The following is a 26,467-nucleotide window of genomic DNA, read 5'->3' as shown; positions in this document are numbered from 1 at the left end:
CTATAACCAGATTAAAAAATACGTTTTAGTAAGTAAGACTATGTTTAATCAAAGCAGTTTTATAAGCATTTAAAATAAAACTCAAAAATTCCATTAGCTTCTTTAAATTAGAGGTAGTATATTTACACGCTTCGTAAGTTTTCTTTATAATTATTTAAGAAATTTTTATCTAGAGACTTAAACTTTTACAGGAAGTATTGAGAACTTAAAATCTATGCAAAAAATTATAGGTTGATTGTTAATGCAAGTTTTAGGATTGGTAAGTATTAAATCATTTTATTATTTTTTCAATAACTGATATAAAACTTACACAAGTTTTTAATTGTAATGTTGTTTTCTAAGTACGACCTTAGGGTGCTTATTACGTATACCAAATTTAATAAATTTTATCACAACATTTAATTTTTATATAAGTTACTAGTTCACTTACAATTATAACTTAAAACCGCAGTTTTTTTAAAGTTTGCGTACCAAAATAAACTATTAATGAAGTTTAAGTACTTTACTTCATACTTCAGTTTAGTAGCATTTTTTCTGAACAACTTTTCTAAATCATACGGAGAATTGTATAACTTTTATTTTCTGTACAAAACATTTCCAGATTTATTTTAACCGATTAGTCATGATATAAATGTCTATAAAAATTTTATAGTGCTTGAACTATTAAAACAAATTAAATGTTTTTCTTTTAAATGAGAAAATATTAGCATTTTTTTAATCAAAGCTCTTAAGTAGTTAATCTTGTAAAAGAAAATAAAAAGCGAAGTTAGCTATAGTTCCAAAAGAAACGTTAAGTACCAATATTATAAAATATATATAATCTAAATATAAATATATTTGCTATTTTTATTTACTCGAGTAGAAAAGTAAAACAAGTTTTGTCGCATATCTTTTAAACTATACTAGTAAATTTTGTTTGTTATAAAAAGGAAGAACTGTTTTTAGCACTGTCATTTTTATATATTCATTTGATACATATCCATACGTATATAGAATACAAAAGGGAGTATTTAAGTCATAAAAGATTAAAAAGCACATGATATTTCGTAACTTAAACTTCTGAAGAAAAAAGTTCTTATCTAAAACTAAATTATATTTAGCACAACGTAAGTTTAAACTCCATGTGTGCTAAAAAAATTAATAGTTTTAACAGTTAGAAACTTCAATCAAAATTACATAGTCTCTATTTAAAAAGAACTGTAGAATAAAACACATGAAAAATTTAATTCTTTTATTAATGAATTGTTGACGTCTGTCCAGCAAAGACGAATAATAATACCATTGAGAAAAAACATATGAACCGATAAAAAAAAAACATGATTTATAGTCTTTAAAAAAAATTATTATGTTAATTTAATTAAACAGACAATTGCTTGTTTTTTTATAAAAGCCTGAAAACCCAAGGCACCTTTGAGTTTATCATTTGATTTAATTTCTTTGCATTTCAACTGTGTATATTATTTAAAATATCATGTAGCTTTTAAAAACAACTTGTGGAATTTTTCAGAAATATTTAAAATGTGCCGCAACGCTTAACAACATAAAAATATTTTTCATAGTTAAAAGTTCAAACTAATTGAAAAAACATGGAAGCTTTATCTTCATTTATTATCTACAACTGTGGAAACAAAAGTACTTCCAAAAACAAAAAATGAAAATGTTCTGACACACATTTAAATGTACAACACAAGTTCAATATAAAGACAGTGAGCTTAAACTGTTTACCTAATTGCGCTGATCATATTGGCCCCTTACATAAACTAATGTGGTGATATTGTAAATTAATGCAATAAAATTTTAGAAGTAGATACAAAACTTAAAACTCGAATAGCACGCTTCAGAAAATCATAACTTTCTTTTTCAAACTTAAGCGATATAATACCAGATAAAGTTAAAACTTCAAAGGATTGTAAATGTACTAGCATTTTTAAACAGATAAAATAAGTGTTTTTTGTTTTGGGCCACTCAAATATCAAATTAGATACAATATGCACCACTGATTTTAAATGACAGTAATAATGACGCGCGGCGAAAGAGTAAAAGTACATTGTAGAAAAAAAGTTTGCTGTTGAAAGTAGAAACCAAAAAATGACTAAAATACTATTGAAAACTGATTAGAAGACGACTCCCCTTCTCGCACAGAAGTCGTTGGTGGGAATTTTTCAAAACTTTTTAAGCGTAATACTCCGTTCCCTGCTTGTACTGGTACCCCGGCGGTCCTCCCTTCTTCTTGCCGTCCTGCAGGGAGAAGGAGCCCTCGTCCTTCTTGCGCATGCGGTACAGGAGGAGCATGATGAGCGCCACCGCGAACAAGAACCCGATGCAGCCTCCGATGATGGCGGCTGTGAGGGAAGTAATGGTTAGTGCTTTGAAAACTAGTGTGCTGATATGATATAAAATATTATTAATAGTTATTTTTACAAGTGAAAGGAGATGGCGTTGTCTGGCACAAAGAAAATTAATAAAAGTTGAAGATGTGTAATTTTTAGTAGTTAGGTTCCAAAAAATAAGAGGTTTGGTAGTTGTAGCTTGGCTTATAGTTTTGTACCTTAATTAAGTTAAAGAGTCTTATATGTAGTTTTTTAACATAGTACAAACAAATAGCCTACATAAACCTAAAGTCTAGTTAAAAATTGTTTTGTTTTTTTAGTTAGAAAAACTTTTAAACAGGTATTAATTTAATAACTTTAGTATAATTTAAAAACGAACTAAAAGATTTTTAGAGCAATACCACAAATACAGATATAATAAATAAATTTAAATTGGTAATACTTTAGAATGTATTTTCAGTTCGTCTGTATACCTTTACACTTATAAATATAAAACATTATATAAAAAGTACAAATTTAAATACAAAAACATAAAACATTAAATTCTAAATTGTAGTTTTACATTAAATATTTTAAGTAAATACCATGTAATTATTTTTTTTTCACAAAATTTAAAAATATTACTTATTTTATACCCCGATGAGAATAATTACAAAAAATACTTCAAAATAAAAAATTTAATACACACCCACATGTTCAAAGTTCAAAAAAATAATATTTTTTTAATGGTATTAAGTTTTAAAAGCATTTGTTTTAAGCAAACAATGCAGAACTGTATTTTAAAATACTTGTCAACATAATTACGCCTAAATAATTCCTACCAACTAAATAATAACAAACAAGCCCACTAATTAATTATGAATAATTAATTGAATCATGTAACTATTCCCATTGCAACCTTACATTTTAAATTAAATTTTAATCTAATAAAATTTTATAATTTATGTTACAAACTGATGTACATTATTTCGACAAAAAAGGTGAATAAGATTTTAATAACTAAAAGAAAGAACCAGAGCTTATCAAGTAGATAAATAACTAAGATTTTATTTAACTGTTACTAAAATACATTATTAAAACTCTACTGACAAAATTGTACTTGGTTATCAAATATAGTCCACAATCAAAACACAAACTTAATAAGTGATTAGAACAAAGCAGGAATTTAAATAGAATAATATTTTCAGCGAGAATACAAACAAAAAGTTTAAAATATAAACAAAGATCTTGTGACTTAACTTCTCTAACACCTTAAAGACAAAGGCCAGTTAAAACTTATTTAAAACTATTTAAAAACATAAAATATATCTAATAACTTTAAATAAAATATTTAACTGAATATCAATATTTTTGAAAATCATATGCTTGGTATTATATTCTTAAGTTTAATTAAATTCATATGAACTTCAAAAAAGGCTTATCTATTTATAAAACAAAATTTTTATTCTAAATAATCGTTAACACATGTCTTAACTTTAAAAATGTATGTTTTGTTTATGATTTTCTACCCTGAAAAACTTGCTAACACTGAATATAATTTTTAAAATGAAACACTTTTATGTTTTTACTTACATTTCAAAATTTAACAAAACAAATTTCTTTTTTATTTAATTTATATGACTACTTTCAAGTAAGTCTTGTCAAAAATAGTATCTCACTAAATTAAACTAATATGAAATTGAAATAAAACTATAATGTAGTTATAACGTTAAAGTTTAAAATGTAAAATGACGTAATTATCAAGTGTAAAAATTAACTGGAAACTTTGCTGTACCACTAAAACTTGTTAGATTAAAATCAAACTAAAATAAACCCGCGATAAAAATTAAAAAATAAAACTACACTTTTTTTAAAACTTGAGGAAACAATTACTTAAAAATTACTTAATATAAGGATTTTAAAAGCCTAGTTTGATATAAGAACTTTTTCTGTTTACATAAACTGGGCCTTAAAGTAACTTAGGTTTAGATAAAATAAACAGTATCAAACTTTAAAGTAGAAACATATAAATGGTAAAAACAATTGATCTAATAAACAAAACTCAAAAGTTCAAAGGTTGATATCGATAAGTTCTTTCATTTCAAATTAGTTAATGAGTAATGTAAAATTAAGAGTTATTATTTTTATGATAATACAAATGTTAATGCACTATTTTTGTTTAACTACCAGGTTTCGGTGAGCGTGAGCTGACCTTGTCAAATAATAACAAAACAGTAAATAACATCTAAACAATGGCAGTAGAGTGTTACCATTTGTATAAAAAACGTGCTTGAAACAAAACTCTTGCGTTTTGATGGTTTTGTTTAATAATTTCCTTAATTGTTAAGTATTAAATTTCAAGTAGAATATGTCGGACGTAGTTTCTCGAAGAAGAGTATATCAAATAAAATGTTAAACAATACTAAACGCACGGATATAACTTTAGCTTCAAACTAACTACTATTTGAGAAGAAACACGAGATATTGCAAAATTGGAATAATTTTCTTAATTTATCGATAACATCTACTATTATGTTATGTTAAAGAGTTGACAATACTAGGAGCAAGTTAATTAATAAAACAATACTAAGAGGAAGAAAATGTATGAATTACAATCATATTAGCACTATGTACAACATGTAAGTTACAAGAGTTAATTTTGAATGATACCTGTTGTTTTGTTTTTTAATTCTCCTTTTTAACTGTTACCCAGAAAACTGACAATTGGACACACAAAATTTAATACCTAGTTTTCCTTGTTAAAAAATATAGTCTTATCAAAGTATAATAAGATTAGTAAAAACAACAAACCTGTTAAGAAATGACCGTCACTCAAGTTAAATGAAGATCCTTGTTGTTCAACAACTTCAATATCAAACTGCAATAAAATTTGGAATTATTATCATACTAATATTAGCAAACTAATAAAATTATAATAATGAGATATAACCTTAAGATATTGCAACACATAAAAAGGCTTTTTAAAACATTCGGTAAAGATATAACTAATCTTTTAGTGTTTTAAAGAAAGTTTAAAGTTGGATTAAGTTGTTAAAAAAATAAAAAATACTAATTAAACAACCTTAAATTTATACTGTTTTGTACTTACTACTTTTTAAGTAATCTTAAAATTAATCTTACTCTAACTTCTTCTTCTTTCTTTTCAGTAGCTTCCTTATTTTTCTTGTGATGAGGGTGCTTGCGTTTAGGTGTTTGCGGGGCCTTGGGAGCGGAAGTAGTGGGAACGTCAATTTCGCCCTCTTCTTCCTTGGGAATGACTGAAAAATTATATTTAAACTCTGTAAACTGTTGTGTTCAAATCAAAGAGTAGGAAAGTAGAACAGTGCCTACTTAAAGTGGACGATTTCGTTTCAACAGGCGGAGTGGAGGTAGCCACAACTTTTTCGGTTGTTGCGTCAGCAGCGGTTGTCTTCTCGCTTCCGTCGACCTCTGGTACAATTTCGAGGTCATCGTAGTTTTCTTGGTCGTCTAAAAAAAAATTGTGAATACAAGCATCAATATATATTGAAACTGAGTTATTAAGAATTTTTTTAATTCAAACGATCGAATAGTCTAGTTTAAGAATTCCTACAGTTTGAAAAGAACAGGGTTGCTAAAGGTTTTTTTTTAATTTCCGGGTATTATGAATTTCTTCCAGGATATTTAAAGTACAAATTTTTTTCTTAAGTAAGAAATTAAACTCAAGGTCAACAACTGTCTTAAACTGCATAAAACTATTGAAAAGATACTGTAATGATACTACATGCGTTTTATAATTAACAAAGTTGTAAAAAAGATACAAAAAAAATTGTATATTATACATTTTTCTTACCTCATCAATATTTAAAATTTTACATGTAAAAATTATTCTTAACTACAAGTTTTTTTAATGATTTGAGTTCAAAATTAAGTTTTTTAGATTAAATTGTTAAATTACAAATTTTTTCAGAACTCCAGGTTTTATAAAAACTCTGAATGAATTTTTAATTATTTTAAAACACAATTTTATTTTAATTTAGATTTGTTTTTTAATTGAAACCCTTTTTAATAAAAATAACATATAAAAGCTAACAATTTAAAAAAAATAATGAAACAATTGCAAAATGAACAATAAAAACATGAGTTTTAAAAAATCGCAAAGCTCATAAAATAATGGAATATATGCTTATATTTATTAATAACACAGTATACGTTAAGAAATCAACCAAAACTTATAAAATAGAAATAAATTAAAAAGCAAACGATTAGTGAAAACCCATGAAAACTTAAGGTATTGTAAAAGAACTGGGTTGAGTAAGATAACATAATATCCTATACATTTTACTAAGAAAAACGAGAAAAAATACCTGATTAAATTCAATCAAAATTAAAATATTTATAAGGCAAATTAGCAAAAAAGCATAAAACTTAAATACTATCTATTAGAAAAAGCGAAATAGATATGGTTATTAAAAATAAATCTATCTTGAAATTTGTTTGAAAAGAAAATACGTTATGGCATTTCTTTTCGAACTAAAGTTTCTAAATTATAGAAAAAAGCGTCGATATTGATTACGTTAAATGGATTTAGAGTATAATCAATAAAAGAAACTGACTTATATCATTTTTTTTTTATTTGTAAAGATTGGACTTTACAAAACTGGCTGTATTTTAAAACTGAATAGAAAACGAATAATGTTTAGTAGATATTTCTCAACAATAACTTAAGTTATATTTATAAGGTTTTTTTTTTTAATCAGGTTTTGTATAGTTATATAAAAATAATTTTAAGCTATACCTTAAATAAACTGTAAATATACTAAAGCTACCATGAACTAAACTTTTAAAGTCTATAAAATGTTTAAATAAATCTTTAAGTTATAAATGTTTCACAAACTTATTATGCTTAAACTTTAGTTTAAACAATAAACTTAAATTGTTTTTAATAAAAAGTATAGCAAATAAAATAAACAACCTCCAGAAGCTAATTCTCCACTGCCATAATTATCTTCATCATCACTATTAGCTGGAACACCATTGTAATAATTGTTTCCTTTACTGTTCTCATAATCACCACCATAGTAATTTTCATACTCTTCATAATTCCCTGATCCAACTCCATCAACGTAATACTCATCGGTGTAAACATCGCCTGGGAGATCTTCTGGATTTTCCCCCTTTAAAGTTTCATAGTCCTCTTCAGGTTGCAGTGCTTGTGTTGCTACCTATTAATTATATAAGCAAGATGTTACAGTTTGATTGTAATAAATGTTTTTATTGATTAGCTTACTCACTAGAGTTAAAATAAATTTTAATAAAACAAAAATATATATTGTCCCACTAAAAAACATACAATAAACTGAGGTTATCAAATATCTAATAGCATATGTTTAGAAAAAACATAGTTAAATAATTTTAAATACAATTTTATAAAAATGTTCTTAGATAGTAGTTTTTTTGAAGGATTTGCTATTTTAAACTGCTCTTTAAACAAAACATTTTCATAGACTTTTAATACTTAACACTTAAGAATTTAAATGCTTATAAACAATTTTTTTGACATATAAAAGATTTCCTTAAAACTTTTGTTAACTTTATATAAATAATAGAAAGATATGACTGCCCATCAACTTATTATTTTTTAACCCTAAACTATGAAAAGATTTATTTATTATATACTAATATAATAAATTTGTATAAAGTAATAGATAAGTGAAAAAAATAATTTTATTTCTTCATTAATTGACAAAATACAACCAACTTACAAGTGAAAGAAGTAGTAAAACTAATACACTTTTTACCATAGTGCTGTATTTTGAAATTATATTAAAAAGTATTATCTGAAAAAAAATTCTTAATAATTTTACTTATTCAAATATATTAAAAAACGGTCATATATTTAGTAATTAGATAAGAGTTTCAATTTTTTTTTTTTGACTGTTAACAGGGTTGCTATTAGTTTTTTTTTTTTTTTTCCAGGTTTTCCAAATTTCTTCCAGGTTTTTAAAAGTATACATTTTTGGGTCTATTTTTAGTTTAAAGTTTAAAGTTAAGTTTAAGGTAAGAAACTGTGTTAAATAGTATAAAAATATCGAAAAGATGCTGTAAAGCTACTTTAAATATGTTTTATAATAAAAAAAACTTTTGATGATAAAAACTTTTTATTTATATGATAGAATTTTTGAGTTAAATTGAAATTTTACTGATGAACATTTTTAAAATTATTAAAAATCCAGGTTTTTCCAGGTTTTTTTGACTAGATTGTCAAATTCCAGGTTTTTCCAGGTAAAGTGGCAACCCTGTGTTAAGCAAAAAAGTAAAAATGAAATTTTGTAACTCTTGCTAGCTTTTAAAACAACAGTTTAATTTGTTTTGTTAATTTTTTTTTGTTTAAAATGTTTGTAAAAAATTAAGCAAAAGTTAATTAGCAAAGAGAAAAATTAATGTTTTTATTCTTTTAATTAAGTTTATAGTTTTATTAAATCTTTTAATTGTTTATAAGTATAAACATTTTGACAGAAAACAAAAAACTATAACAAAGAAGTTTAAGAGACTACACCAAAAGTATTATTTAAAAAGTAAATGAATCAAAGAATTAAGAGTACGTGTCAAAACTAACACTGGCTCTTATATGAAATTCAAAAAATAAGTCTTTTTTTATAACATAAAAGTTTAAATTAACTTTTGAGATACAATTTGATTTGTAAATAGTTTTAATAAAAACACAGAGATCAACCATGCAATTTTTTTATTTTCTATGTTTTTTAAACTTAAAAACTAAATAAGAACCAATAGAGCTTGAGATCTCAAATTTTAAGCAAGCGTTCTGTAAATAGTTTCAAGAGTTTAAGTGTTAGAAATTTTTTGATATAAAAAAAAATTAAATAGAAACAAAAAAATGATTGTTGTTTATCCAAAAATTATTTTTTCAAAATTAAAGATTTTCCTTCCAAATAATGATTTAAATATAAGTAATGGACATAACAAAAAAAACAGGTTAAAACTAAAGAAAAAGGTAGATTATATAGTGAAATAGTACATTTTTGCTATTTTAGTTTGAGCCTTCAATAAAAAGTCTATTGAATTCACTAAGTTTGAATGCGTATATCTCAAAAGAAAAAATGCTCAGTTCCAACCCTCGCACAATTTATACCCTATCAAATCAGAGAACTGCTTACAAACCAAGAGTAAGGGTAGGGGCAACAGTGGTATTAAAAAATATTTTTTCAAAATAATATATAAAAATAGATTATTTTTATACAAAAACCTTGATTATTACAAAATAACTTATGAATTTAATTTACAAATTACACACTTTTTCAAGTTTAACTAAACTTAGGTAATTTTTTAGATAAGATAATGAATCAAAGTTTAAAAAGTTTCTTATGGAATGTGCAAACTACAAGTCAAAAAAAAACTGTTTTACTTTCTACTTATGAAGCTTTACTTGAAAGTTATGTGATTTAATGAAATCTTTGAAAAAAACTTTTTAGTTTTTATTTTGTTTGACAGTCCGTTTTCAATCTTTAATAAATATTTTTTACAACATTTGACTAAAAATTTAATTTATTGTTTTCAACCAATGTTTTTCATCTTTTACTTATATATAAACTAGTATAACAAAATAAAGTTTATTAAAAAACTTTGAATAACTAAGTTTTTTTTGTTTTTTTTTTTTTAATTTTTCATTATTTTAAAAACCATCATTACTAGTTTTATTTTTAATATTTAGCAAATGATTGATAGGAATTTTAATTCTCTAGCTCAAAAAACAAAAACTAGAGAAATTTTAGAGATCTTTTTTATACAAAAAATTGACAAGAACAAACTGTGGTTCATGTTTGGTGTGGAAGACTTTTTACAAAACTGACTAAAGCACAAAAATTAATCAAATTTATATTTTACTATATTTACAATTAAAAATAACTTTTAAACTTTAAGCAAGCAATCAAAGGTTGATAGTTCAATTAGTTTCTTATGGAATGCCCAAAGTAAGAAGAAAAATAGTTATTTAACTTAAATACACACTTTGTGCAACCATTTTGTGCAACTATTATACGGACCTGAGAAGTTCCCAGGAGTTTTGAAATACATTAGAGAAACATCACGTGTTTGAGAACAGAATAAAAGATTAAGCAAAGACAATGTACAATTAAGTAATCAAAAAATTATATATGTCTTAAAACCAGTATTAAAAGTGCAACTGAAAGACCCAATACCAGAATTTTTAAAACATGTATAGTATACTAATTCAATTGCTTCTTTGTAAGAAGCTATATCAGACAAACTTCAAGACATTTCAAATCAGAGGATCAAGGAACATTTACCTGCATGTGCGTTGAAATTTATAGAAGAACCTGGAATTAAGACAACAGCAACCAAAAACGCAGCTAAAGCATTCTCAATTGCAGAACATTTAATAAATAAAAGGGGTTTGTGTAGATATCTAGATTTAAAATAACTGGTTATTGTATTAGAGGCTATCTCTATATTATTTTTTTTAATTGTGGAAACAAAAAGAATTTGATTACAGAGCGTCTTTATTTACTTAAATTAGCCATTCTGTTTCCTTTAATAGTATTTTAGCTTAATTTAATGACTACTTTACATTGGTTATTTATTACGCTCATTGATTGCTTTATTAGTTTTAGATTGTTTGTTTTTGTCTTGTGAAAAACTATTTATAATTTTATGTTCTGTTCTACTGAGTTACTGAAGGTAAATAGAGAAATATGTATTTAACTTATCACAAAAAAAAACTTTTTCATTTACTTCTTATGTACCTAATTTAAATGCAATGAATGTTTGAAACTATTTTTTAATTTGCTTACAGTTGTTCTAATGCTTAATGGCGCCTTTACAAAGCAAAAAAAGTTAATAACAAAGTTATTTGCCCTGAAAACACCATTATTAGGGTTGAAACAACTAAGTCAAATGAAACATAGTTGTTTTTTGTATAATAAATATATAACGTTTTTTGAATTTAGCATAACTCAACAAACAAAAACCTTTTGAATCTCTTTAAGAAATTACTATATACCCTATGGACAGGATACAAAACACATGTTTTATCTCTAAATAATCAATTTAAAACTTGATTTTTTATATCTTGTAATACATGCTCTTCACAGGGTCAACTATCTTTAAAGCTAAAACTAGCCAGATTACACCAAAATTGACATGTATCAATACAAACAAGTCTGAGTCAACTAGGTTCCAAATAAAAATGTTATGCCTTAGAAGCTATTTACTTTCACTTTATAGTTATACAGTTTTAAATATATAGTTATTAATAACAAACTTTAATGTTGATATTAATTATATAAAAATCACTATCAACATGACTGCAAAACTACGATTTCACACTTTGTATAAACAAGGTTGAAACATTAATTTAATACAGTTAAAAAATTCTTAAGTTAGATTTCAAAAATTATGTTTACAAGGAGAGTTTTTTACCATTGAAAGTAAAATTTTAATGAGTGTAATTCTAAGGATTTTTAAACATAATTAAATATAGTTAGCTTGATTTGATTAGGAGTATATTTACAATCAGAAGAGGTAAAAATGTTTAAACTTTATAGTTGTGCTCTTTAGTATGCTTTTTGTTCTTTTTGAACATTTGTAGCTTTTTTAAACTAAAACCGTTAGAATGAGAATTGTAAATAAATACATACTGAATATACTACAACAATGCTAAAAAATTATATGTCTAAAATAAAATAAAAAATAATATACTTTAAAATCAAGAACGTTTATGAAAATTTGCTGACAAATTGGTTACAAATATAAACTAAAAAAAATTGGTTTCAAAAACAATAATGTAAATTAAACAACAAAAAAAGTGTAATGACTTCAAACATTAAACACAAAGTTTTGATTAGATTAGAATTATTTTAAGGGTGCTTGTTTAAATTTCGAATACTTTGCATCTGATATACTAATGACTCTAAAGGGTTGATGAAAAACTATAAAAATTTACAAATATCTTTAATTTAATTTTGTTATAATTCCCAACTTATTAACTATAGTTAGTATAACTAAAGTGGTCAATGAACTATTATATTTTTTTAAAGTTTTCTTTTTAAAATTTATCTAGTCCTGTATAGTTATATTTAAAGTTAAAATATGTTTTCTATAGTACGAACAGGGTTCTTGTTATAATTCAAAAGATAAATTAGGAAAAATTCAGGAAAATGTTTAAAAAAACTTTATCTGCTGAAAAGTCTAGATTTTTAATGAACTTTTTTAATCTTAATTTATTTTAATCTTTTGTTGGTAGATTTTGAAAAAATTTTCAACTTATTTTATTTACTATTACAATAAATACTTCTAAGGTCTAAAGTGCATAGATCTTATGTCTGAAGAGCTTAAAACTTTCTTTTTTTTACTGTGCATAGGGTTTAAGAACCTTGGATTTAATCTTCAGTTCATATTCCACTTACTTGATAGTAGTTTATTAGTTGACAGTGTTGTATTTTCTTTATCTTAGATTTTACAATTTCTTTTCTAGATTAAAAATTGCTTTCAAAACTTTTTGTGACCTTTTTTTACTATAAATAGAATGTAGAATAACTAACATCACTCTAATCTTATACAGTTTATAAGATTTATTTTAACATAATGAAAATCATGTACTAACATTCCTTAACTAAGCGCATAAACAACATTCTAATTTATTAATATAGTAGGACAAGACTTATAGACCTCATATCTGCTTTAAAAGACTGAAGGCCATAGGGGGGTAAACCATGTTTTTAACAAGTTGATCTGATTTTATAGAGTTTTTTCTAAGCTTTAAGATGCTTTTTATCGTTTTAATAAATTCAAAAAATTTTTTTAGATATGACCAGTCAAAGTTGGGCCGCATATTAGGTTCCCTATGGGTAGGGAAAACTAAAACAGCGGAAAAAGACTAAATCATTTAAAATCTATCTCCTCCTACATTTTTCAAGCAATCTTCTTCAAACTTTAACAGTCTAATCTTTATACAATAACAAAAAACGTTACTTTGGAATTTAAAAAAAATTTTGTAAAATTTTTTTTTTTTTTTTAACACTTTTTTTTTTTTAATTTTTGTGATAAAATTTTTATTTTTTAAAATTACTTAATTTCTAAAAAAAACATTTTTTCTTTTTACTATAAGGAACGTTTCCTGAAAATTTGAAGAAGATTGCTTGAAAAATGAAGGAGGAGATAGATTTTTAGTGAATTTTAAAATTTCCGAGAAAATTGACCCCAAAAAATTTGTGATCCATACGTTTATATTTACAAAAAATTAAATATCTCAAAAGTTAAATAATATTTTTGAATTCTATAAAAACTGGCTTGTAGTTTGTACTTAAAGCTTTCATATAAAAGTCAAAGTTAATTTTAGTAAAAAAAAATGTTGGACCCCCCCTATGGCCTTAATCTTATTCTTAGTCACTCAAATGTTTAAAATCTGCAGTTAAAACTTTTGCATTCTGATAAGATACTGTTTTTAGAAAACTTATAAAAGACTGTTTGTTATTGTTCAACTTAGGTGTTAATATTCTATAGAAATTTAAATGTTTATAACCTAAAGAGCCTTTTTATTAAAACTAAGTACTATATTGTAAACTCTAAAAAATCTTATACACTATCTACTTTAATATATTCAAATATAAAACTCTATTCATTTGATTTTAAACTCATAACCTTAAAAATATAATATTTTTTCTACAAAACAAATAAGTTTTAAAATAGTTTAAAACTAGGCAAATAGTAAAGTCAGGAAAAATAAAAGGTTTTAAATAATTTTTCAACTATAGGGAAGAAAATTCAGTGTTTTTTTTTTGAAAACTGTCAATCTTTAGGGAAATTCATAAAATTCCAAAAGAGTGGGAACCATTTATAATTGATCAGATGATTTTAGATAACTCAAGACAATACATTAACTAGATTAAAGTCTTCTTTTAGAGCGTAAGTATAAGACAAATTTTTAGAAAGTAGTTTGTTTTAAAGATACATAAAAAGTTTATATTATTTGAATTTTTACATAGTAGTATAACTTTTAAAACATTAACAAAAAAGTACCATAAAATTTTATGAATTAATTAATTAATTTTGATAAACATAATAGTTCAAAAATTTCCACTAGAACACTTTTTAGTTTTTTTTTACAGTATTTTATTAATTTTTACCTCTTTCTTCAAACTTTTCTTAAGAAATCCTTAGACATTTGTCTGAAAATATCTTATCATGGGTAATTACTACTGTTGTTATTTTTAGTATTTTTAAACAAAGCTAGATTAACTTCTTTAAATTTATCAAATTAATATTTTATAGTAAAGTTACTATAAGGAACAGTATAATAACATATAATGATTTTCTTATAGAGATTTATTTTTGTAAACATTTTTTTCTTTGGTGTATCAATTATTTCATCAAAAATTCGAAACACTTTGCTAGCTCTTTAGCGTCTCATCTGTTTATTCAACAATTTGTAAATAAAATTTAAAAAGTTTAAAAGGAGAGAACATTGAAAAACGCTCACATTTTGTTTTTTGAACGCAACTCAGCTGCAAAACTAAATGAAAAGTTTTCAAGCATTTTATCCTAATAACAGTAAGTTCAATAACTAGTTTAAGATAGTGTCATGTTTAAATAACTGTTAAATTTATTCGGTATAGAAACTTGTTTCCTATTTTTGTACTTTGAAAGGACTCACAGTCACAACTAGTTGCAAGGTACATTTGTTTACCACATAAACCAGTTTATGTCAAAATAAATGTATATATACATATTTTATATTTATATAAATGTATTTATGTATAAGAAAATTAAAACTTTTATGCTCACTTCTTTTATTATTGATATATGTTCGTAATAAAAAAATGTTATACTTAGCTTACATCAGGATTTTCCATATCGCCCCTTTTAAGTAATTTTAGTTAGTCAATGGCAATAAGTAGGAGCGGAAGGTAAATATGTAAAGTTTGGGAAATAAGGATGCAAGTAAGCGGATGCAAGTAAGCGGCCAACTTACACTAAATATTTTAGGGTTTGGAATAAAGAGAAATAGAGGTCTTAAGTAAAAATTATGGTAAGTTCGACACTTACACTAAATATTCTCAGGTTTTTATTAAAGAGCAAAAATTGGTCTTACTAGATACCATTTAGGTAAGATTTGAAACTTACACTATATATTTTGGGGTTTATAAGGAGTTAGGGTAACAAATATTTTAATTTAATGAAAAATAAGAGTTTAAAAACTCTGGCTTCAGTAAATAAAATGTTTAACAACTCTTATTTAGTATTTTATTTTTTTATATTACAGTTGTTGTGTTGTGACCTTATTTATCTAAAACTTCATATATTCTAACTACTATTTATTATTTACATAAATGATATAGCCTCAGAAGTTGATGTTAGCAGCAACATTAACCTCTTCGCAGATAACACAAAAAAAATTAGCCAATCGAACACAACTTTACAGAATTTCTTAGATAAAATCTACATTTAGCTAAAGGAAAGAAAATAAAACTTTAACCCTGGTAAATTTCAAGTCCTAAATATTCAAAAAAACACTAACTTCTCTACTTTTGACTTTAAAATAAACAATAAAAATTTATCTTTTACTAAAGTCTTTAAAGATCATAGATTTTTTATTGCTTAAAATTTAAAATGGAACTACCATATTAATTACCTTACCGAATCGCATCAACTAAATCTTTTCAAGTTTTAAAGAGATTTTAGTCTACGGATGTAGACATCTTTAAAAAGTTTCTCTCGTTTACATTCGTCCTATGTTGAAATTTAACACACCAATCTGGTTTCTACACTTAAAAAAAGATAATAACCATATAGAATCTGTTCGGAAAGTATACCAGATTAATCTTCAACCGCCGCAATATTTCTTATACGTCTTACCTTGATAGACTAATAGAACTTATTATTAAATCTTTAGAACACAGGGGACTTGAATTTGACCTCCTTTTTTTAACTAGTTAACAGTGAAACTATTTAAATAATAAAATTTAATGTTTGTTAACAAAATTAAAAAGTAATTTAATCAACCGTTGATTTAATTTTGAGATTTAGCTTAGGCGTTAGTTCAATTTTAGTAGCGGCGCCTTTCCTCTATAAATGATGAGTCCTATTTCAATATGTTTAATAATTGTTTATCTGGCTAGTCTATTTTAATGTGCTCGGGGTTTTAGGTTTTTATTTTTGTTGTTAGTCAATGCATTTAAACATTTCATGTTGATCGTTCTATTCTACATCAATAAGTAGTAATAAATAAATATAAGTTGGTGGTTAAAAATTTTGCTTTTTATGTTGATGCATATTTTAATTACATTATATTAAAATATATTTTTATCTTTGTTTTCAACAAAATAAACTTTTAAGTAATTTTTATTTTTACTTTTTTGATTTTGATTTATTTCGTTGTGTGTCTTTCTGTTTAAGTGGCCTAGGTTTTTATACCTAGGTTCATCATATGGACAGTAAACTTACAATAATAATAATAACATTAAAAATAAGTAACAAACTACAAATAAAACTTTAAAACACAGCCCAAAAGAGTGTACTAAACAGAAAATGTGAACTCAAATAATATTATTTTTAAACTTGTAAAAAAGGTTAATATAGCTATATTAAAAGTTTCTGATGTTATGGTTTAGTTTAAAAAGGTATATACATTCATTTTAAACAATATTTTTTAAACCTATTAAAAGCTGTTGAAATATTGGACTGTTTTTACGAAAAGTCTCAAGTTTATAAACTATTTTGTATCTCTTAAATTAAAAATAAGCAAGTTTAAGTAGCTTTAATGACTAAAATAAAATTAACATTTGCTTTACTTGAGTATTGAACTATGTGATATTAATTGTTTTTTGAACAAAAAAATGCACTTTAGTTATACTAATTGCTTATTGAACGACAAAAAAAGTGCTCATCACATTTAGTTTAAGGACATTGTGTACAAAAAATCCGTTCGGTTCTCAATTACTATACGACGGATTCAGTTTATTTTTTTTCCAAGACTACTTTTGTGTTTAGTTTAACTTTTTTAAAGCTTAAAAAAACGTATGTATGATTAATTTTTCATAGCAAACTTTCAAAAAATTTGTAAAAAATTTCCTCCGATATGGTTTAATCTTAATGGTCAACTTACTCTTGATGACTAATCTACCTTCGTTACTTTACCAACATTGGAATAGTTGAATAGAATACTTTCTCTTGTTTTGCTGATAATTTTTTTTAAATAAAAGATTAACAATAAAATTTTTATTTTTATTACTAATTATCAGATAAAAAGTTATTTATCAATGGAAAGTGCGTCCTCAAAAGGAAGACTACCGTATTAATACGTTTTTACTTTTATTTAACACTGACAATTAACAGTTTTTATTATAATTTACTCTTTATTTTATTATTTTTTGGACTTAATCAAGACTCGTTTTTTTTTAAATGTAATGTCTTTATATTTACTACTAATAAAATGATTTAGTTTGCAAAACCTTAATAAATAAATTACTTGCACAGACTTTTTGTGTTTGAAGGTTTTTTAGTGTATCTTAATGAAACTAATTTATTTATGTTTTTCAACTTTTAATGTTAATTGGACAACTTTTTTGTATTTAACTAAGAACGAATATATAAGGGCCTTTAAATTTGTAACATATTTTATAAAATAGTATGAATTGAAATTTATTTATTTCAATGTAAAACTTAGTAAATTAGCTATTTTTTGTTTTATAACTTTTAAAGCAGTTTTTTTTTTGAGACGATAGAGTAAATTACACACACACTACCATTAAAATACTCACGAATAAATTTTTGACTTACCTTTAAAATTGCTTTATTTTAGATTTTTTTAACAATATCAAACTTATTCGTTCAAAAACTTCTTCGGCAATCATCATTAAAAACAAAAGCATTTTATACTTTACTCTGTAATATACGCTAGTGTTTTGAATTCGTGCAATAGTTAGTTAAGAAAAAAGTTATATTTATAAAAACAAATAGAAAGTGATTTAAAAACAACAAATCTATTTTGAAAAGTTTTAATGAGAGTTTTTTCATGTTATTATAGTTTTCGAAGTTTATTTTTCTACTTTTATAATAGATAATAAAGGAAATTTTAAAATGTGTATAAGCTAAATTTGAAACAAAATTTTCTTAGCCATTTGCATTAAAAACCTAAAAAGTTTTTTAATTAAATTAAAATACTCCCAAGTTTTAAACATTTTTTCTTATATAAAATATTTTTTAAACATAACTTTTTAACCATAACAAATAATATGTGATGTTTTATAAAATTTTAATTTATAAAATACAACTGAAACGTAAAAAAATAAAATACAAATTTATTTTCTTGAAATTTTATAAATTTCTCATTAAAATTAAGTCTAATAAACACACAGATTATACTAACACAAAAAGGTCTCAACTTAATATGTTTGAGTTCTCATTTCTAGTACGTTTAATTTACTGTTGTAATTACTTTTTTGTCTAAAAAGGTATTTGCAAAAGTTAAAACTGTGTTAAGTTCGACTAAATGGAAAACTTTTAAACACTTCTTTAAAACTTTGTGTTTTAAAACTTTATATTTGTCAGCACAAGTATATGATTATTAATCAAATGAATAACTATCGAGGATCTTATCATATAATTTCATACTGCTTTAATCATCTTCTTCTGTTTTTCTCTGAGGTTTAATAAAATGTACTTAGGGACATCTTCATGTAAACAAAAAATTAAATAGTTTATTAGTTTTATATAACGTATTTATTTTGTCTATCGTCAACAAAGTTGAGTCTTTGAGGGAGAATTACCTTCCAACTTTTTCAGTATTATATGCAATACGTACTTTTACTCCGGTGTCTTCGAACATAGTTTTTGTGTTTCTGGAGAATAACTCTGACGTGTTTTAACATATGGTATTGTAATGTATTGTTTGTTATCATCTATGTTCGAAGACATCGGAGTAAAAGTACGTATTGCATATCGTACAGAAAAAGTTGGGAAATATTTCTTCAAGAACTCTCTAAGTCGTTTTTATCAAAGTTGCTTAGTTTACAAATTTACGTGTCCAGGTGATCTGAACAACCAATATATTGGTGAGACTGAAAGACAACTCTTCGTAAGAATTAAAGAACATGTGACTCCAACTAATAGTGCGGTATTAAACATATCGAAAATTGTGCATTTTGTACTAATTGCAAAAACTTTCATAATTATTTTGAAATTATTAAAACGTCCAGTTAGTATAACGTTTTATTATCTACAGAAGCTTTACTAATTAAAAACTTCAACCAAATTTAAATAATCAGCTTAGTTCTGATAAAGGATCAAGAGTAACTATCAGTATATTTAAAAAAAAAACATTTTGGTTTAATTAGCTTTTTGTTTATTAATAATCCATTTTTGTTAATTACTTGTGTTTTTTACATATGATTTAGTTTCACTATATATTTTATGTTTAGTTAACTTGTGAGTGTTTAGTATTTTTGACAAGGGAGTTTGTGAATTACGAAAGCGCTTAAATTCTTAATAAAAGTTACAATGAAATATTTTTTGTGTCTTGCAATGAAGTGGTATATAAATACATACTTAAAGCTCTATCTATATCTGTAATTTACACATGTGTTGTTTTTTGCTTATTTAATACAAACTATATTTAGTGATGGTAAATTTTTTAAGGTTTCTTTGTACAATAGGTCCTTAGACTTAACTTTTTGAGCACTGTTTTTTATCGTTCAATAAACGATATATATAATTAAACAAAATAGTTTAAATTTAAGTACATAAACAAGTAAACGTTGCCACACACTCAGACTAAGTCAGTTTAGTTTGAAGACTTTTCAAATATCATGCCAGTTTAGGCATTTTTTTCAGTTTTTGGCTTGAATTACTAATAATATTCTAAATTACCCGGCTAGTTTTTTGATCACTCACGCTGGCTTTTTTGCTTGTAAGAGAGGCAAAGTAAACTTATGATGTATGTTTTGTTCAATTCACAGTGTTGGTTTGAACTATAACATATGTTGAATTTTAAGTGTTGCAGCTGTTATAATTTAAAAAATTATCTATAATAATTTTGTACATATAAGTGTGAACAATCAGTGCGGCCAAGAACCTTGGCTTCTTAAAAAGCTTGGAGTTTTACAATCTATGTTAAAAAAATATGGAAAAACCTGGAATTTGAGAATTTTTGAAAAAACCTGGAGTTTTAAACAATTTTTACATGATAAGTAATGAAATTTCGATTTGACATAAAAATATAAATCTTGTTATTATTTTTTTTATTATTATGACCATTTTTTTAATTAAAAATATTTAAAGTAGCTCGACATTTAATTTTGCTATACTGTTCAAGACAGTTTTTTATCTTAATATTGAATTTATACTAAAAATAGACCCAAAAACTTATATTTTTAAAAACCTGAAAAAAGTCAGAAAACCTAGAAAATTTGTTTTCAAACCTTTGGCAATCCAGGAACTGTTTAGATTCTTTCTAAGGGTTGAAAATAGCACATATAATTTTGTTTGACATACGTCATGTTTATGCAACACAGGCAAAACATTTTTTAAATAATTATAATGGAAGTTTTAAGTATAATGACTAACTATTTTAATTTTCTTATCTTTAACTTCCCTTGTATGTAATCAGATTTATATGATTTCGCAGTATAATTTTCTTTTATTGTATGTAAAACCTTATACAGAAATTATCTTAGGAGTTATTGTAATGCACAGTAATAACTTTTACTACTTTATAAATTTTCTGAAAGAATTTTTTCTGTTTAGTCTGTAGTTATTGAACATAATCATGTGCTTTGTTGAAACTGACTTAAGCGATTTATTTTTCGTTTCTTGGAATAACTTCTAACTAATGATTTTTAAGTTTACATTTACTCTTTTTAAATGCAGTATTTTTATTGCAGATATAAAATTGCTTAATTCTGAACGAAAAATAAGTTTTTATACTTCATTAATGGCTCAATAAATTTTTATACTTCCATTAAAAATATTTATGAAAATTAATTGTCCATTCAAGCTGAATTATAATATTTTTTTTTGCTATATAACTAAATCACTGTTAAGAAACTTCATTATTTCTTTTTTAAGTGAACTTTATTTTAGAAAAGTTGTCAAACAAACAGGCTAGTTTAAAGAATTGAAAAAATCAGACTAAGTTAGACCTGTTTACGACATTTTCAAAAACTCTAGTGTGTGAAACTTTTATTTCAAACACTTTTAATAAATCTTTGAATTCTCAAAATAGTTTTTATGATTGTAGTGTAGTTTATTAATTGTAATGTTTTCTAATTTACTTAAATGTAATGTAATTTAATTGTCTTGGACAAGACATTAAACCGTATCCTCGTGTACGAAAAAACCTTTCGGTTATCAAGTCATACACCAGGTCCTTGGACCAAATTTTGAGCGCTTTGTATTTGTTCAATAAACAATTATTTATAATGAAGATGTTTTTGTTAGCTATTTAAGTTTGATTAACAGCAAGCTTTTAGCATTTTCAACTTTTGATAAACTTAGGCTGGTTTGATATAACTCAAACATTTTCACTTTTAAAGTGGCAACCATGTAAAAGAACATAAATTACTAATAAGCTATTTTATTAAAGTGTTTGAGCATTAATTATGTAAGAATTTAATTTTCAAACTTTTTTACGCTACAAATAAGTATTAGTTTTATTTAGTTAACTATTTACTGAATTTTTTAAAGAGTACAAACTATTTAAAACGCAAAATGTGTTTTCAAAAGTTAGTGTTTTCTTAAGTACGAAAAAGTGGTTCATAATATCAACAATAAGTGACCTATAAATGTTTTTCTAGCTCGGTTTTTATAGAGACTTAGGCTATAAGTAAATTTATAAAATCATTAAATAACTTGATTAAGATAGTACAAAGTTTTTTTAACACTTAAGTATAACATTCAATGTAAATTTTATTCCAATAAATATGTATAATAAAATCGGCATTTTTTGTGTAGATAAAAGTCATTAGAAATAATAAACTGAATAAAAGTAAAATTTTCTTCAGTGTGACTAAAATTAAAACTGCGAAAATCTTGGAAACTTGAAATTTGGCCCGCGAGCACCAACTTCCTGCCGACCCCTGCATCAAATTATTTATAAATCTATACATTTTTTAAGATTAAAAATTAAATAGTTTAATAAGAAAATAGTTTTCTTTCACCACTTAGCTGATGTTTGTCTTTAAAGTGAGACTAACAAAATTACAGTTACCTCTCGCAAATCTTCGCATTTGTTTGGTTACGCACTCTTGTTTAGTTATGCATTTTAGAATTCCAAAAATTACAAAAAAAAAAGAAAATTATTTAATATTGTAAGTTTGTTGTCTGAATTGAATTATCTATATATAAATATATTTTTAATTAGTAATATAGATGAAGATATTTTTTCAATAAGTTTGATACTTTTTTAATTTATTTTGTGCCTTCAATAAGGAATCTATTGAACTCTATTGCTGTGTTCTTTGTATTATATGTGTCTTAGCCCCCCTTAATACATTTAAATCAAACAAGGTACAATGTTCAATTCCTAACAATATTTATGGCATAAATTTTTATCTCAACTCAATAAATCGCTAATTTTTAGAAAATTTGTTCTTTGCCCACCTAAGATTAAACTTTACTTGCATGGTATTAGAGAAAGATCTTTTTTGTTACCATGCAAGACGAGCTAAATCTTAGATGGGCAAAGAAAAAAGTGAAAAAAAAAATAATTTGTTTATACATTAACAATTTTTGTTAAAAAGCTTCTTACACATATGTACAACTTGAATGAAAAGTATTTATGAAATAATAAACATTAGGAAATTCATCGTTATAGTCAATCAAATTTATTATAGAATATAATCAATATGGTAGATATATTTGCAACCTCTCGTAAAGTTACGTAGTTTTGATGTGGAAACAATATTTGTAGATTCGTAAGAGGTGACTTTAAAACAAAAAACTATATTATTTTATTTTGGTGGTCTATGTTTAAATATATATATGTTTAATTATTTTTAATTAAAAAATTACTAGTGATCAGATTTTTTACAACTGTTTAAATGCTTAAATCATATCTTTAGAATAAAAATAAAGCTTTATTGGCGAATTTTTTAAAATTACAAACATACACATTATGACGTACAAACTAAATTTAAATAATTTTAGGTAGCCAATTAAAAAAGAAAATTTGAACAACTTGATCTATGTTTGAGCCTTTTTTTAATTGGCAAATAAAGCTTTTTTTTTGTTTTGAAGATATACTAAAAACATTGAAACAGTTGTAAGCAATCTAAAAACTAGAGGTTTTTTATATTATAAATACTAGTCTCTGCGTTTTCATCGAGAACTTTGACATTTGTCGACTATAAAATCAACTTCAATTATTTACATATACACGTTGTTAAATTTATCAAATTTCATACTTTAAAGCAGGGTTTCCCAACCAGGGGTGCTCGCAACCCTTGGTGGTGCGAGGCAGCATTAAAGGGGGTGCAAGATGGCTTTTAAACTTTATTTGATAGATAAGGAAATTTTTCTTTAACATGGGTGACTGTAAGCTAAAACTTTGTTCACTAAACATAACTATCGATATTTAAAGCTAACAAGCAATTCAAATCATTAAAAAAAAATTGATAATTACGCCATAGTATAATTAAATAATTTTAACCTAAGCTTTCAAATTTAATACTAATTTAGTAATAAAGAATAACAATTATTTATAATTTTTAATAAATAGGAAAAAATGGTCATTAAATTTAAAGTGGATCTTTTGTTGAATTCTAAACATTAACAAGAAAATCTAGCATAAATAAAAACTTAATTTTCCGTTAAATACGTTGTGAGCATTTGCCAAACGACGTGTCAATAGGAGTTTTATTGAAGAAATAGGATTAGTTTTTTTTTTTTGTTAGTTAAAAATAAGAGCTTTGTTTTTGTGTTGAAACATAGATTCATATTTATTTCGTTTGATGTAAAGTTAATTGTTGTTTAACTTAATTAAAGATAGGGTAGGTAGATTAACGAGTGATGAGCTTAAAACTCACTTGCTTGACCTTCAGAAAACGTTTATCGTTGTAGAAGGAGTGTGAGTTCTGCTGTTTTTTACCTTAGAAAAAAAATTATGCAGTTTGTTGTATTTTTTAATTTCCATATATTTAATTCTTGTTAATATAGACCACTATAAAAAATTGATAAACAAATCTTTATCGTTTTCTATAAAATTGTTCTTAAATAAATCAATACATGTACTGCAAGGGGTGCGAGAGCAAATAAAGACATTTTAGGGGTGCGGGGCATCAAAAAGGTTGGGAACCACTGCTTTAAAGACTATAAAATTAATGAAATCTGTGATACAAGCAGTTAGCTAAGCTTTTTTTTTATTTTAGTTAAAATTTTGAAACCTATAAATAAAAATCTTTAATTCAACTTAGAGATTTTAAATAAGTTTCATCTATCTATACCTTTTCATTATTTATAATACAAAAAACAACTAATTTTCGTATTGTTTACTAAATTTAAACGTTTAACACGATTCATCTGAACCTTTAATTATATTAATTACGTTTAGATCTAAATAATTAAATCAGTTAGATAACTAATGTAAACTTTAAAACGTTAAACTCGTACTATAATTAGCACGGCACCACTAAATGTTCTTGTAAATTGGATTTAGAAATAATCCTATACTTTATTTTAAATAGATAGTAGCGATGCAAAATTATCTTTAAAACAATTAAATATGTTCAAAATGTTAGATTGCTATTATTTTGTTTAAAATTCCTAACGAAAAAAGTTCGTTTGAAAATAGCAGTAACAACAATTTGCGAAGTACTTGCTTAATTAATATATATATATATATATATATATATATATATATAGAACTAAAATACACAAAATAAACTTTTGCTTGGGACAGCTGTTTCTGCGTTTAATTACGCGTCTTCAGCCAAGTTTTATTCAATGAAAAGCAAACTTGTAAGTGTTTTCGATAATGTATGCAGCCAGTTTGTAATTCGTTTCTTTTGTTTAGAGATTCAGATTTTTTAACTTTTAAAATTATATATATAAAATTAAAATACACAAAATAAACTTTTGTTTGGGACAGCTGTTTCTGCGTTTAATACGCGTCTTCAGCTAAGTTTTATTCAATGAAAAGCAAACTTGTAAGTACAGCAATAAAATTATACAAAATTAGGTATTACGTAATAATAGATAGTTGATTTTAGACAAAATTATTAACATAGTTTTTAGATAAATTGTTTACGATAATGTATGCAGCCAGTTTGTAATTCGTTTCTTTTGTTTAGAGATTCTGATTTATTAACTTTTAAAATTTCAGTTTTTTCCGCATTACACAATTTACATCCGTTTTTAAACTATATTAATTTTTCATTCTTGTTAATATTTCCCACTGAATTTTAAAATTAACTCCGTAATTTTTTAGTTTCTTAATCTACTGCGATAAAGTTGTCGTGTTTTTATGCTTTTCGTGTTTGAAGCTTTACTTGTGCTTTGTATAGCGATTCTTGAACGATAGTCCAGTCGAGCCAACAAAACTTGGTCTGGTTTTTAGTTATGACTGTCGCTTTATATATAATGTTTTCCATTAAGCAACTTCCATTTACCGGGCATTCTTGTTTTTTGCAGTCACACATTCGTCTCTCTTTGTCCTGCGTGTCTAACATCTTTCGATTGTGTGCCATTATAAGTTGTTTCATGTTTGGCATGCAGGAGTAGGACACTTTTAGTGTCTTCCTGTTAAAAACTTTACAATATGGATGGTTTTCAGTAAAGTTATTGTCCACAATCTCTAGGAAGCGCTTCCCAACCCGTGTTGCCACACTTTTGCAGAATGGAGCGTTGAAATATAAAATATTTCTTCTCCTTCTTTTCTTGTTCTTACCCTTCTCTCTTTTGTGGCTATAGGCTAACTCGTGATCGTACCCACTTTCTCTTATAGCTTCCTGGTATTGTTGGGTTGTTTCCTTAAAAATGCTTTGACTGCTAGAAATCTTCTGGAGGCGGTTATTCACTGCCACCGGTATGTGTTTTAACTAGTGATGTACCGGACTCACTATCCGGGTCCGGGTCCGGCCGGATATTGCCATTTTTGTCTGATATCCGGATCCGGTTCCGGCCGGATTCTAATTTGAAAAAAAAGTCCG

General features: G+C 25.1%; 1 protein-coding gene across 2 annotated transcripts; it reads right to left on the bottom strand.

The window, feature by feature from the left end:
• Positions 1-1,216: 1,216 nt before the first annotated feature.
• LOC145843747 (uncharacterized) lies at positions 1,217-8,144 on the bottom strand. Of its 2 annotated transcripts, none has more exons than XM_082950964.1 (6): positions 8,054-8,144; positions 7,264-7,513; positions 5,661-5,798; positions 5,451-5,587; positions 5,121-5,187; positions 1,217-2,342 (listed from the first exon to the last, which is right to left on the bottom strand). In XM_082950964.1, the coding sequence occupies exons 1-6, from the start codon at positions 8,090-8,092 to the stop codon at positions 2,173-2,175; spliced, it is 801 nt and encodes a 266-aa protein (XP_082807090.1). In that variant the 5' UTR covers positions 8,093-8,144; the 3' UTR covers positions 1,217-2,172. The 2 variants fall into 2 exon arrangements, with proteins under 2 accessions (XP_082807090.1, XP_082807092.1); XM_082950966.1 differs by having other exon boundaries at positions 5,457-5,587.
• Positions 8,145-26,467: the final 18,323 nt, after the last annotated feature.

Source organism: Thalia democratica, chromosome 9 (assembly GCF_965202585.1).
Source record: "Thalia democratica chromosome 9, ktThaDemo2.hap1.1, whole genome shotgun sequence".
NCBI classification, from domain to species: domain Eukaryota; kingdom Metazoa; phylum Chordata; class Thaliacea; order Salpida; family Salpidae; genus Thalia; species Thalia democratica.
This window is presented reverse-complemented; position numbering and strand designations above follow the sequence as displayed.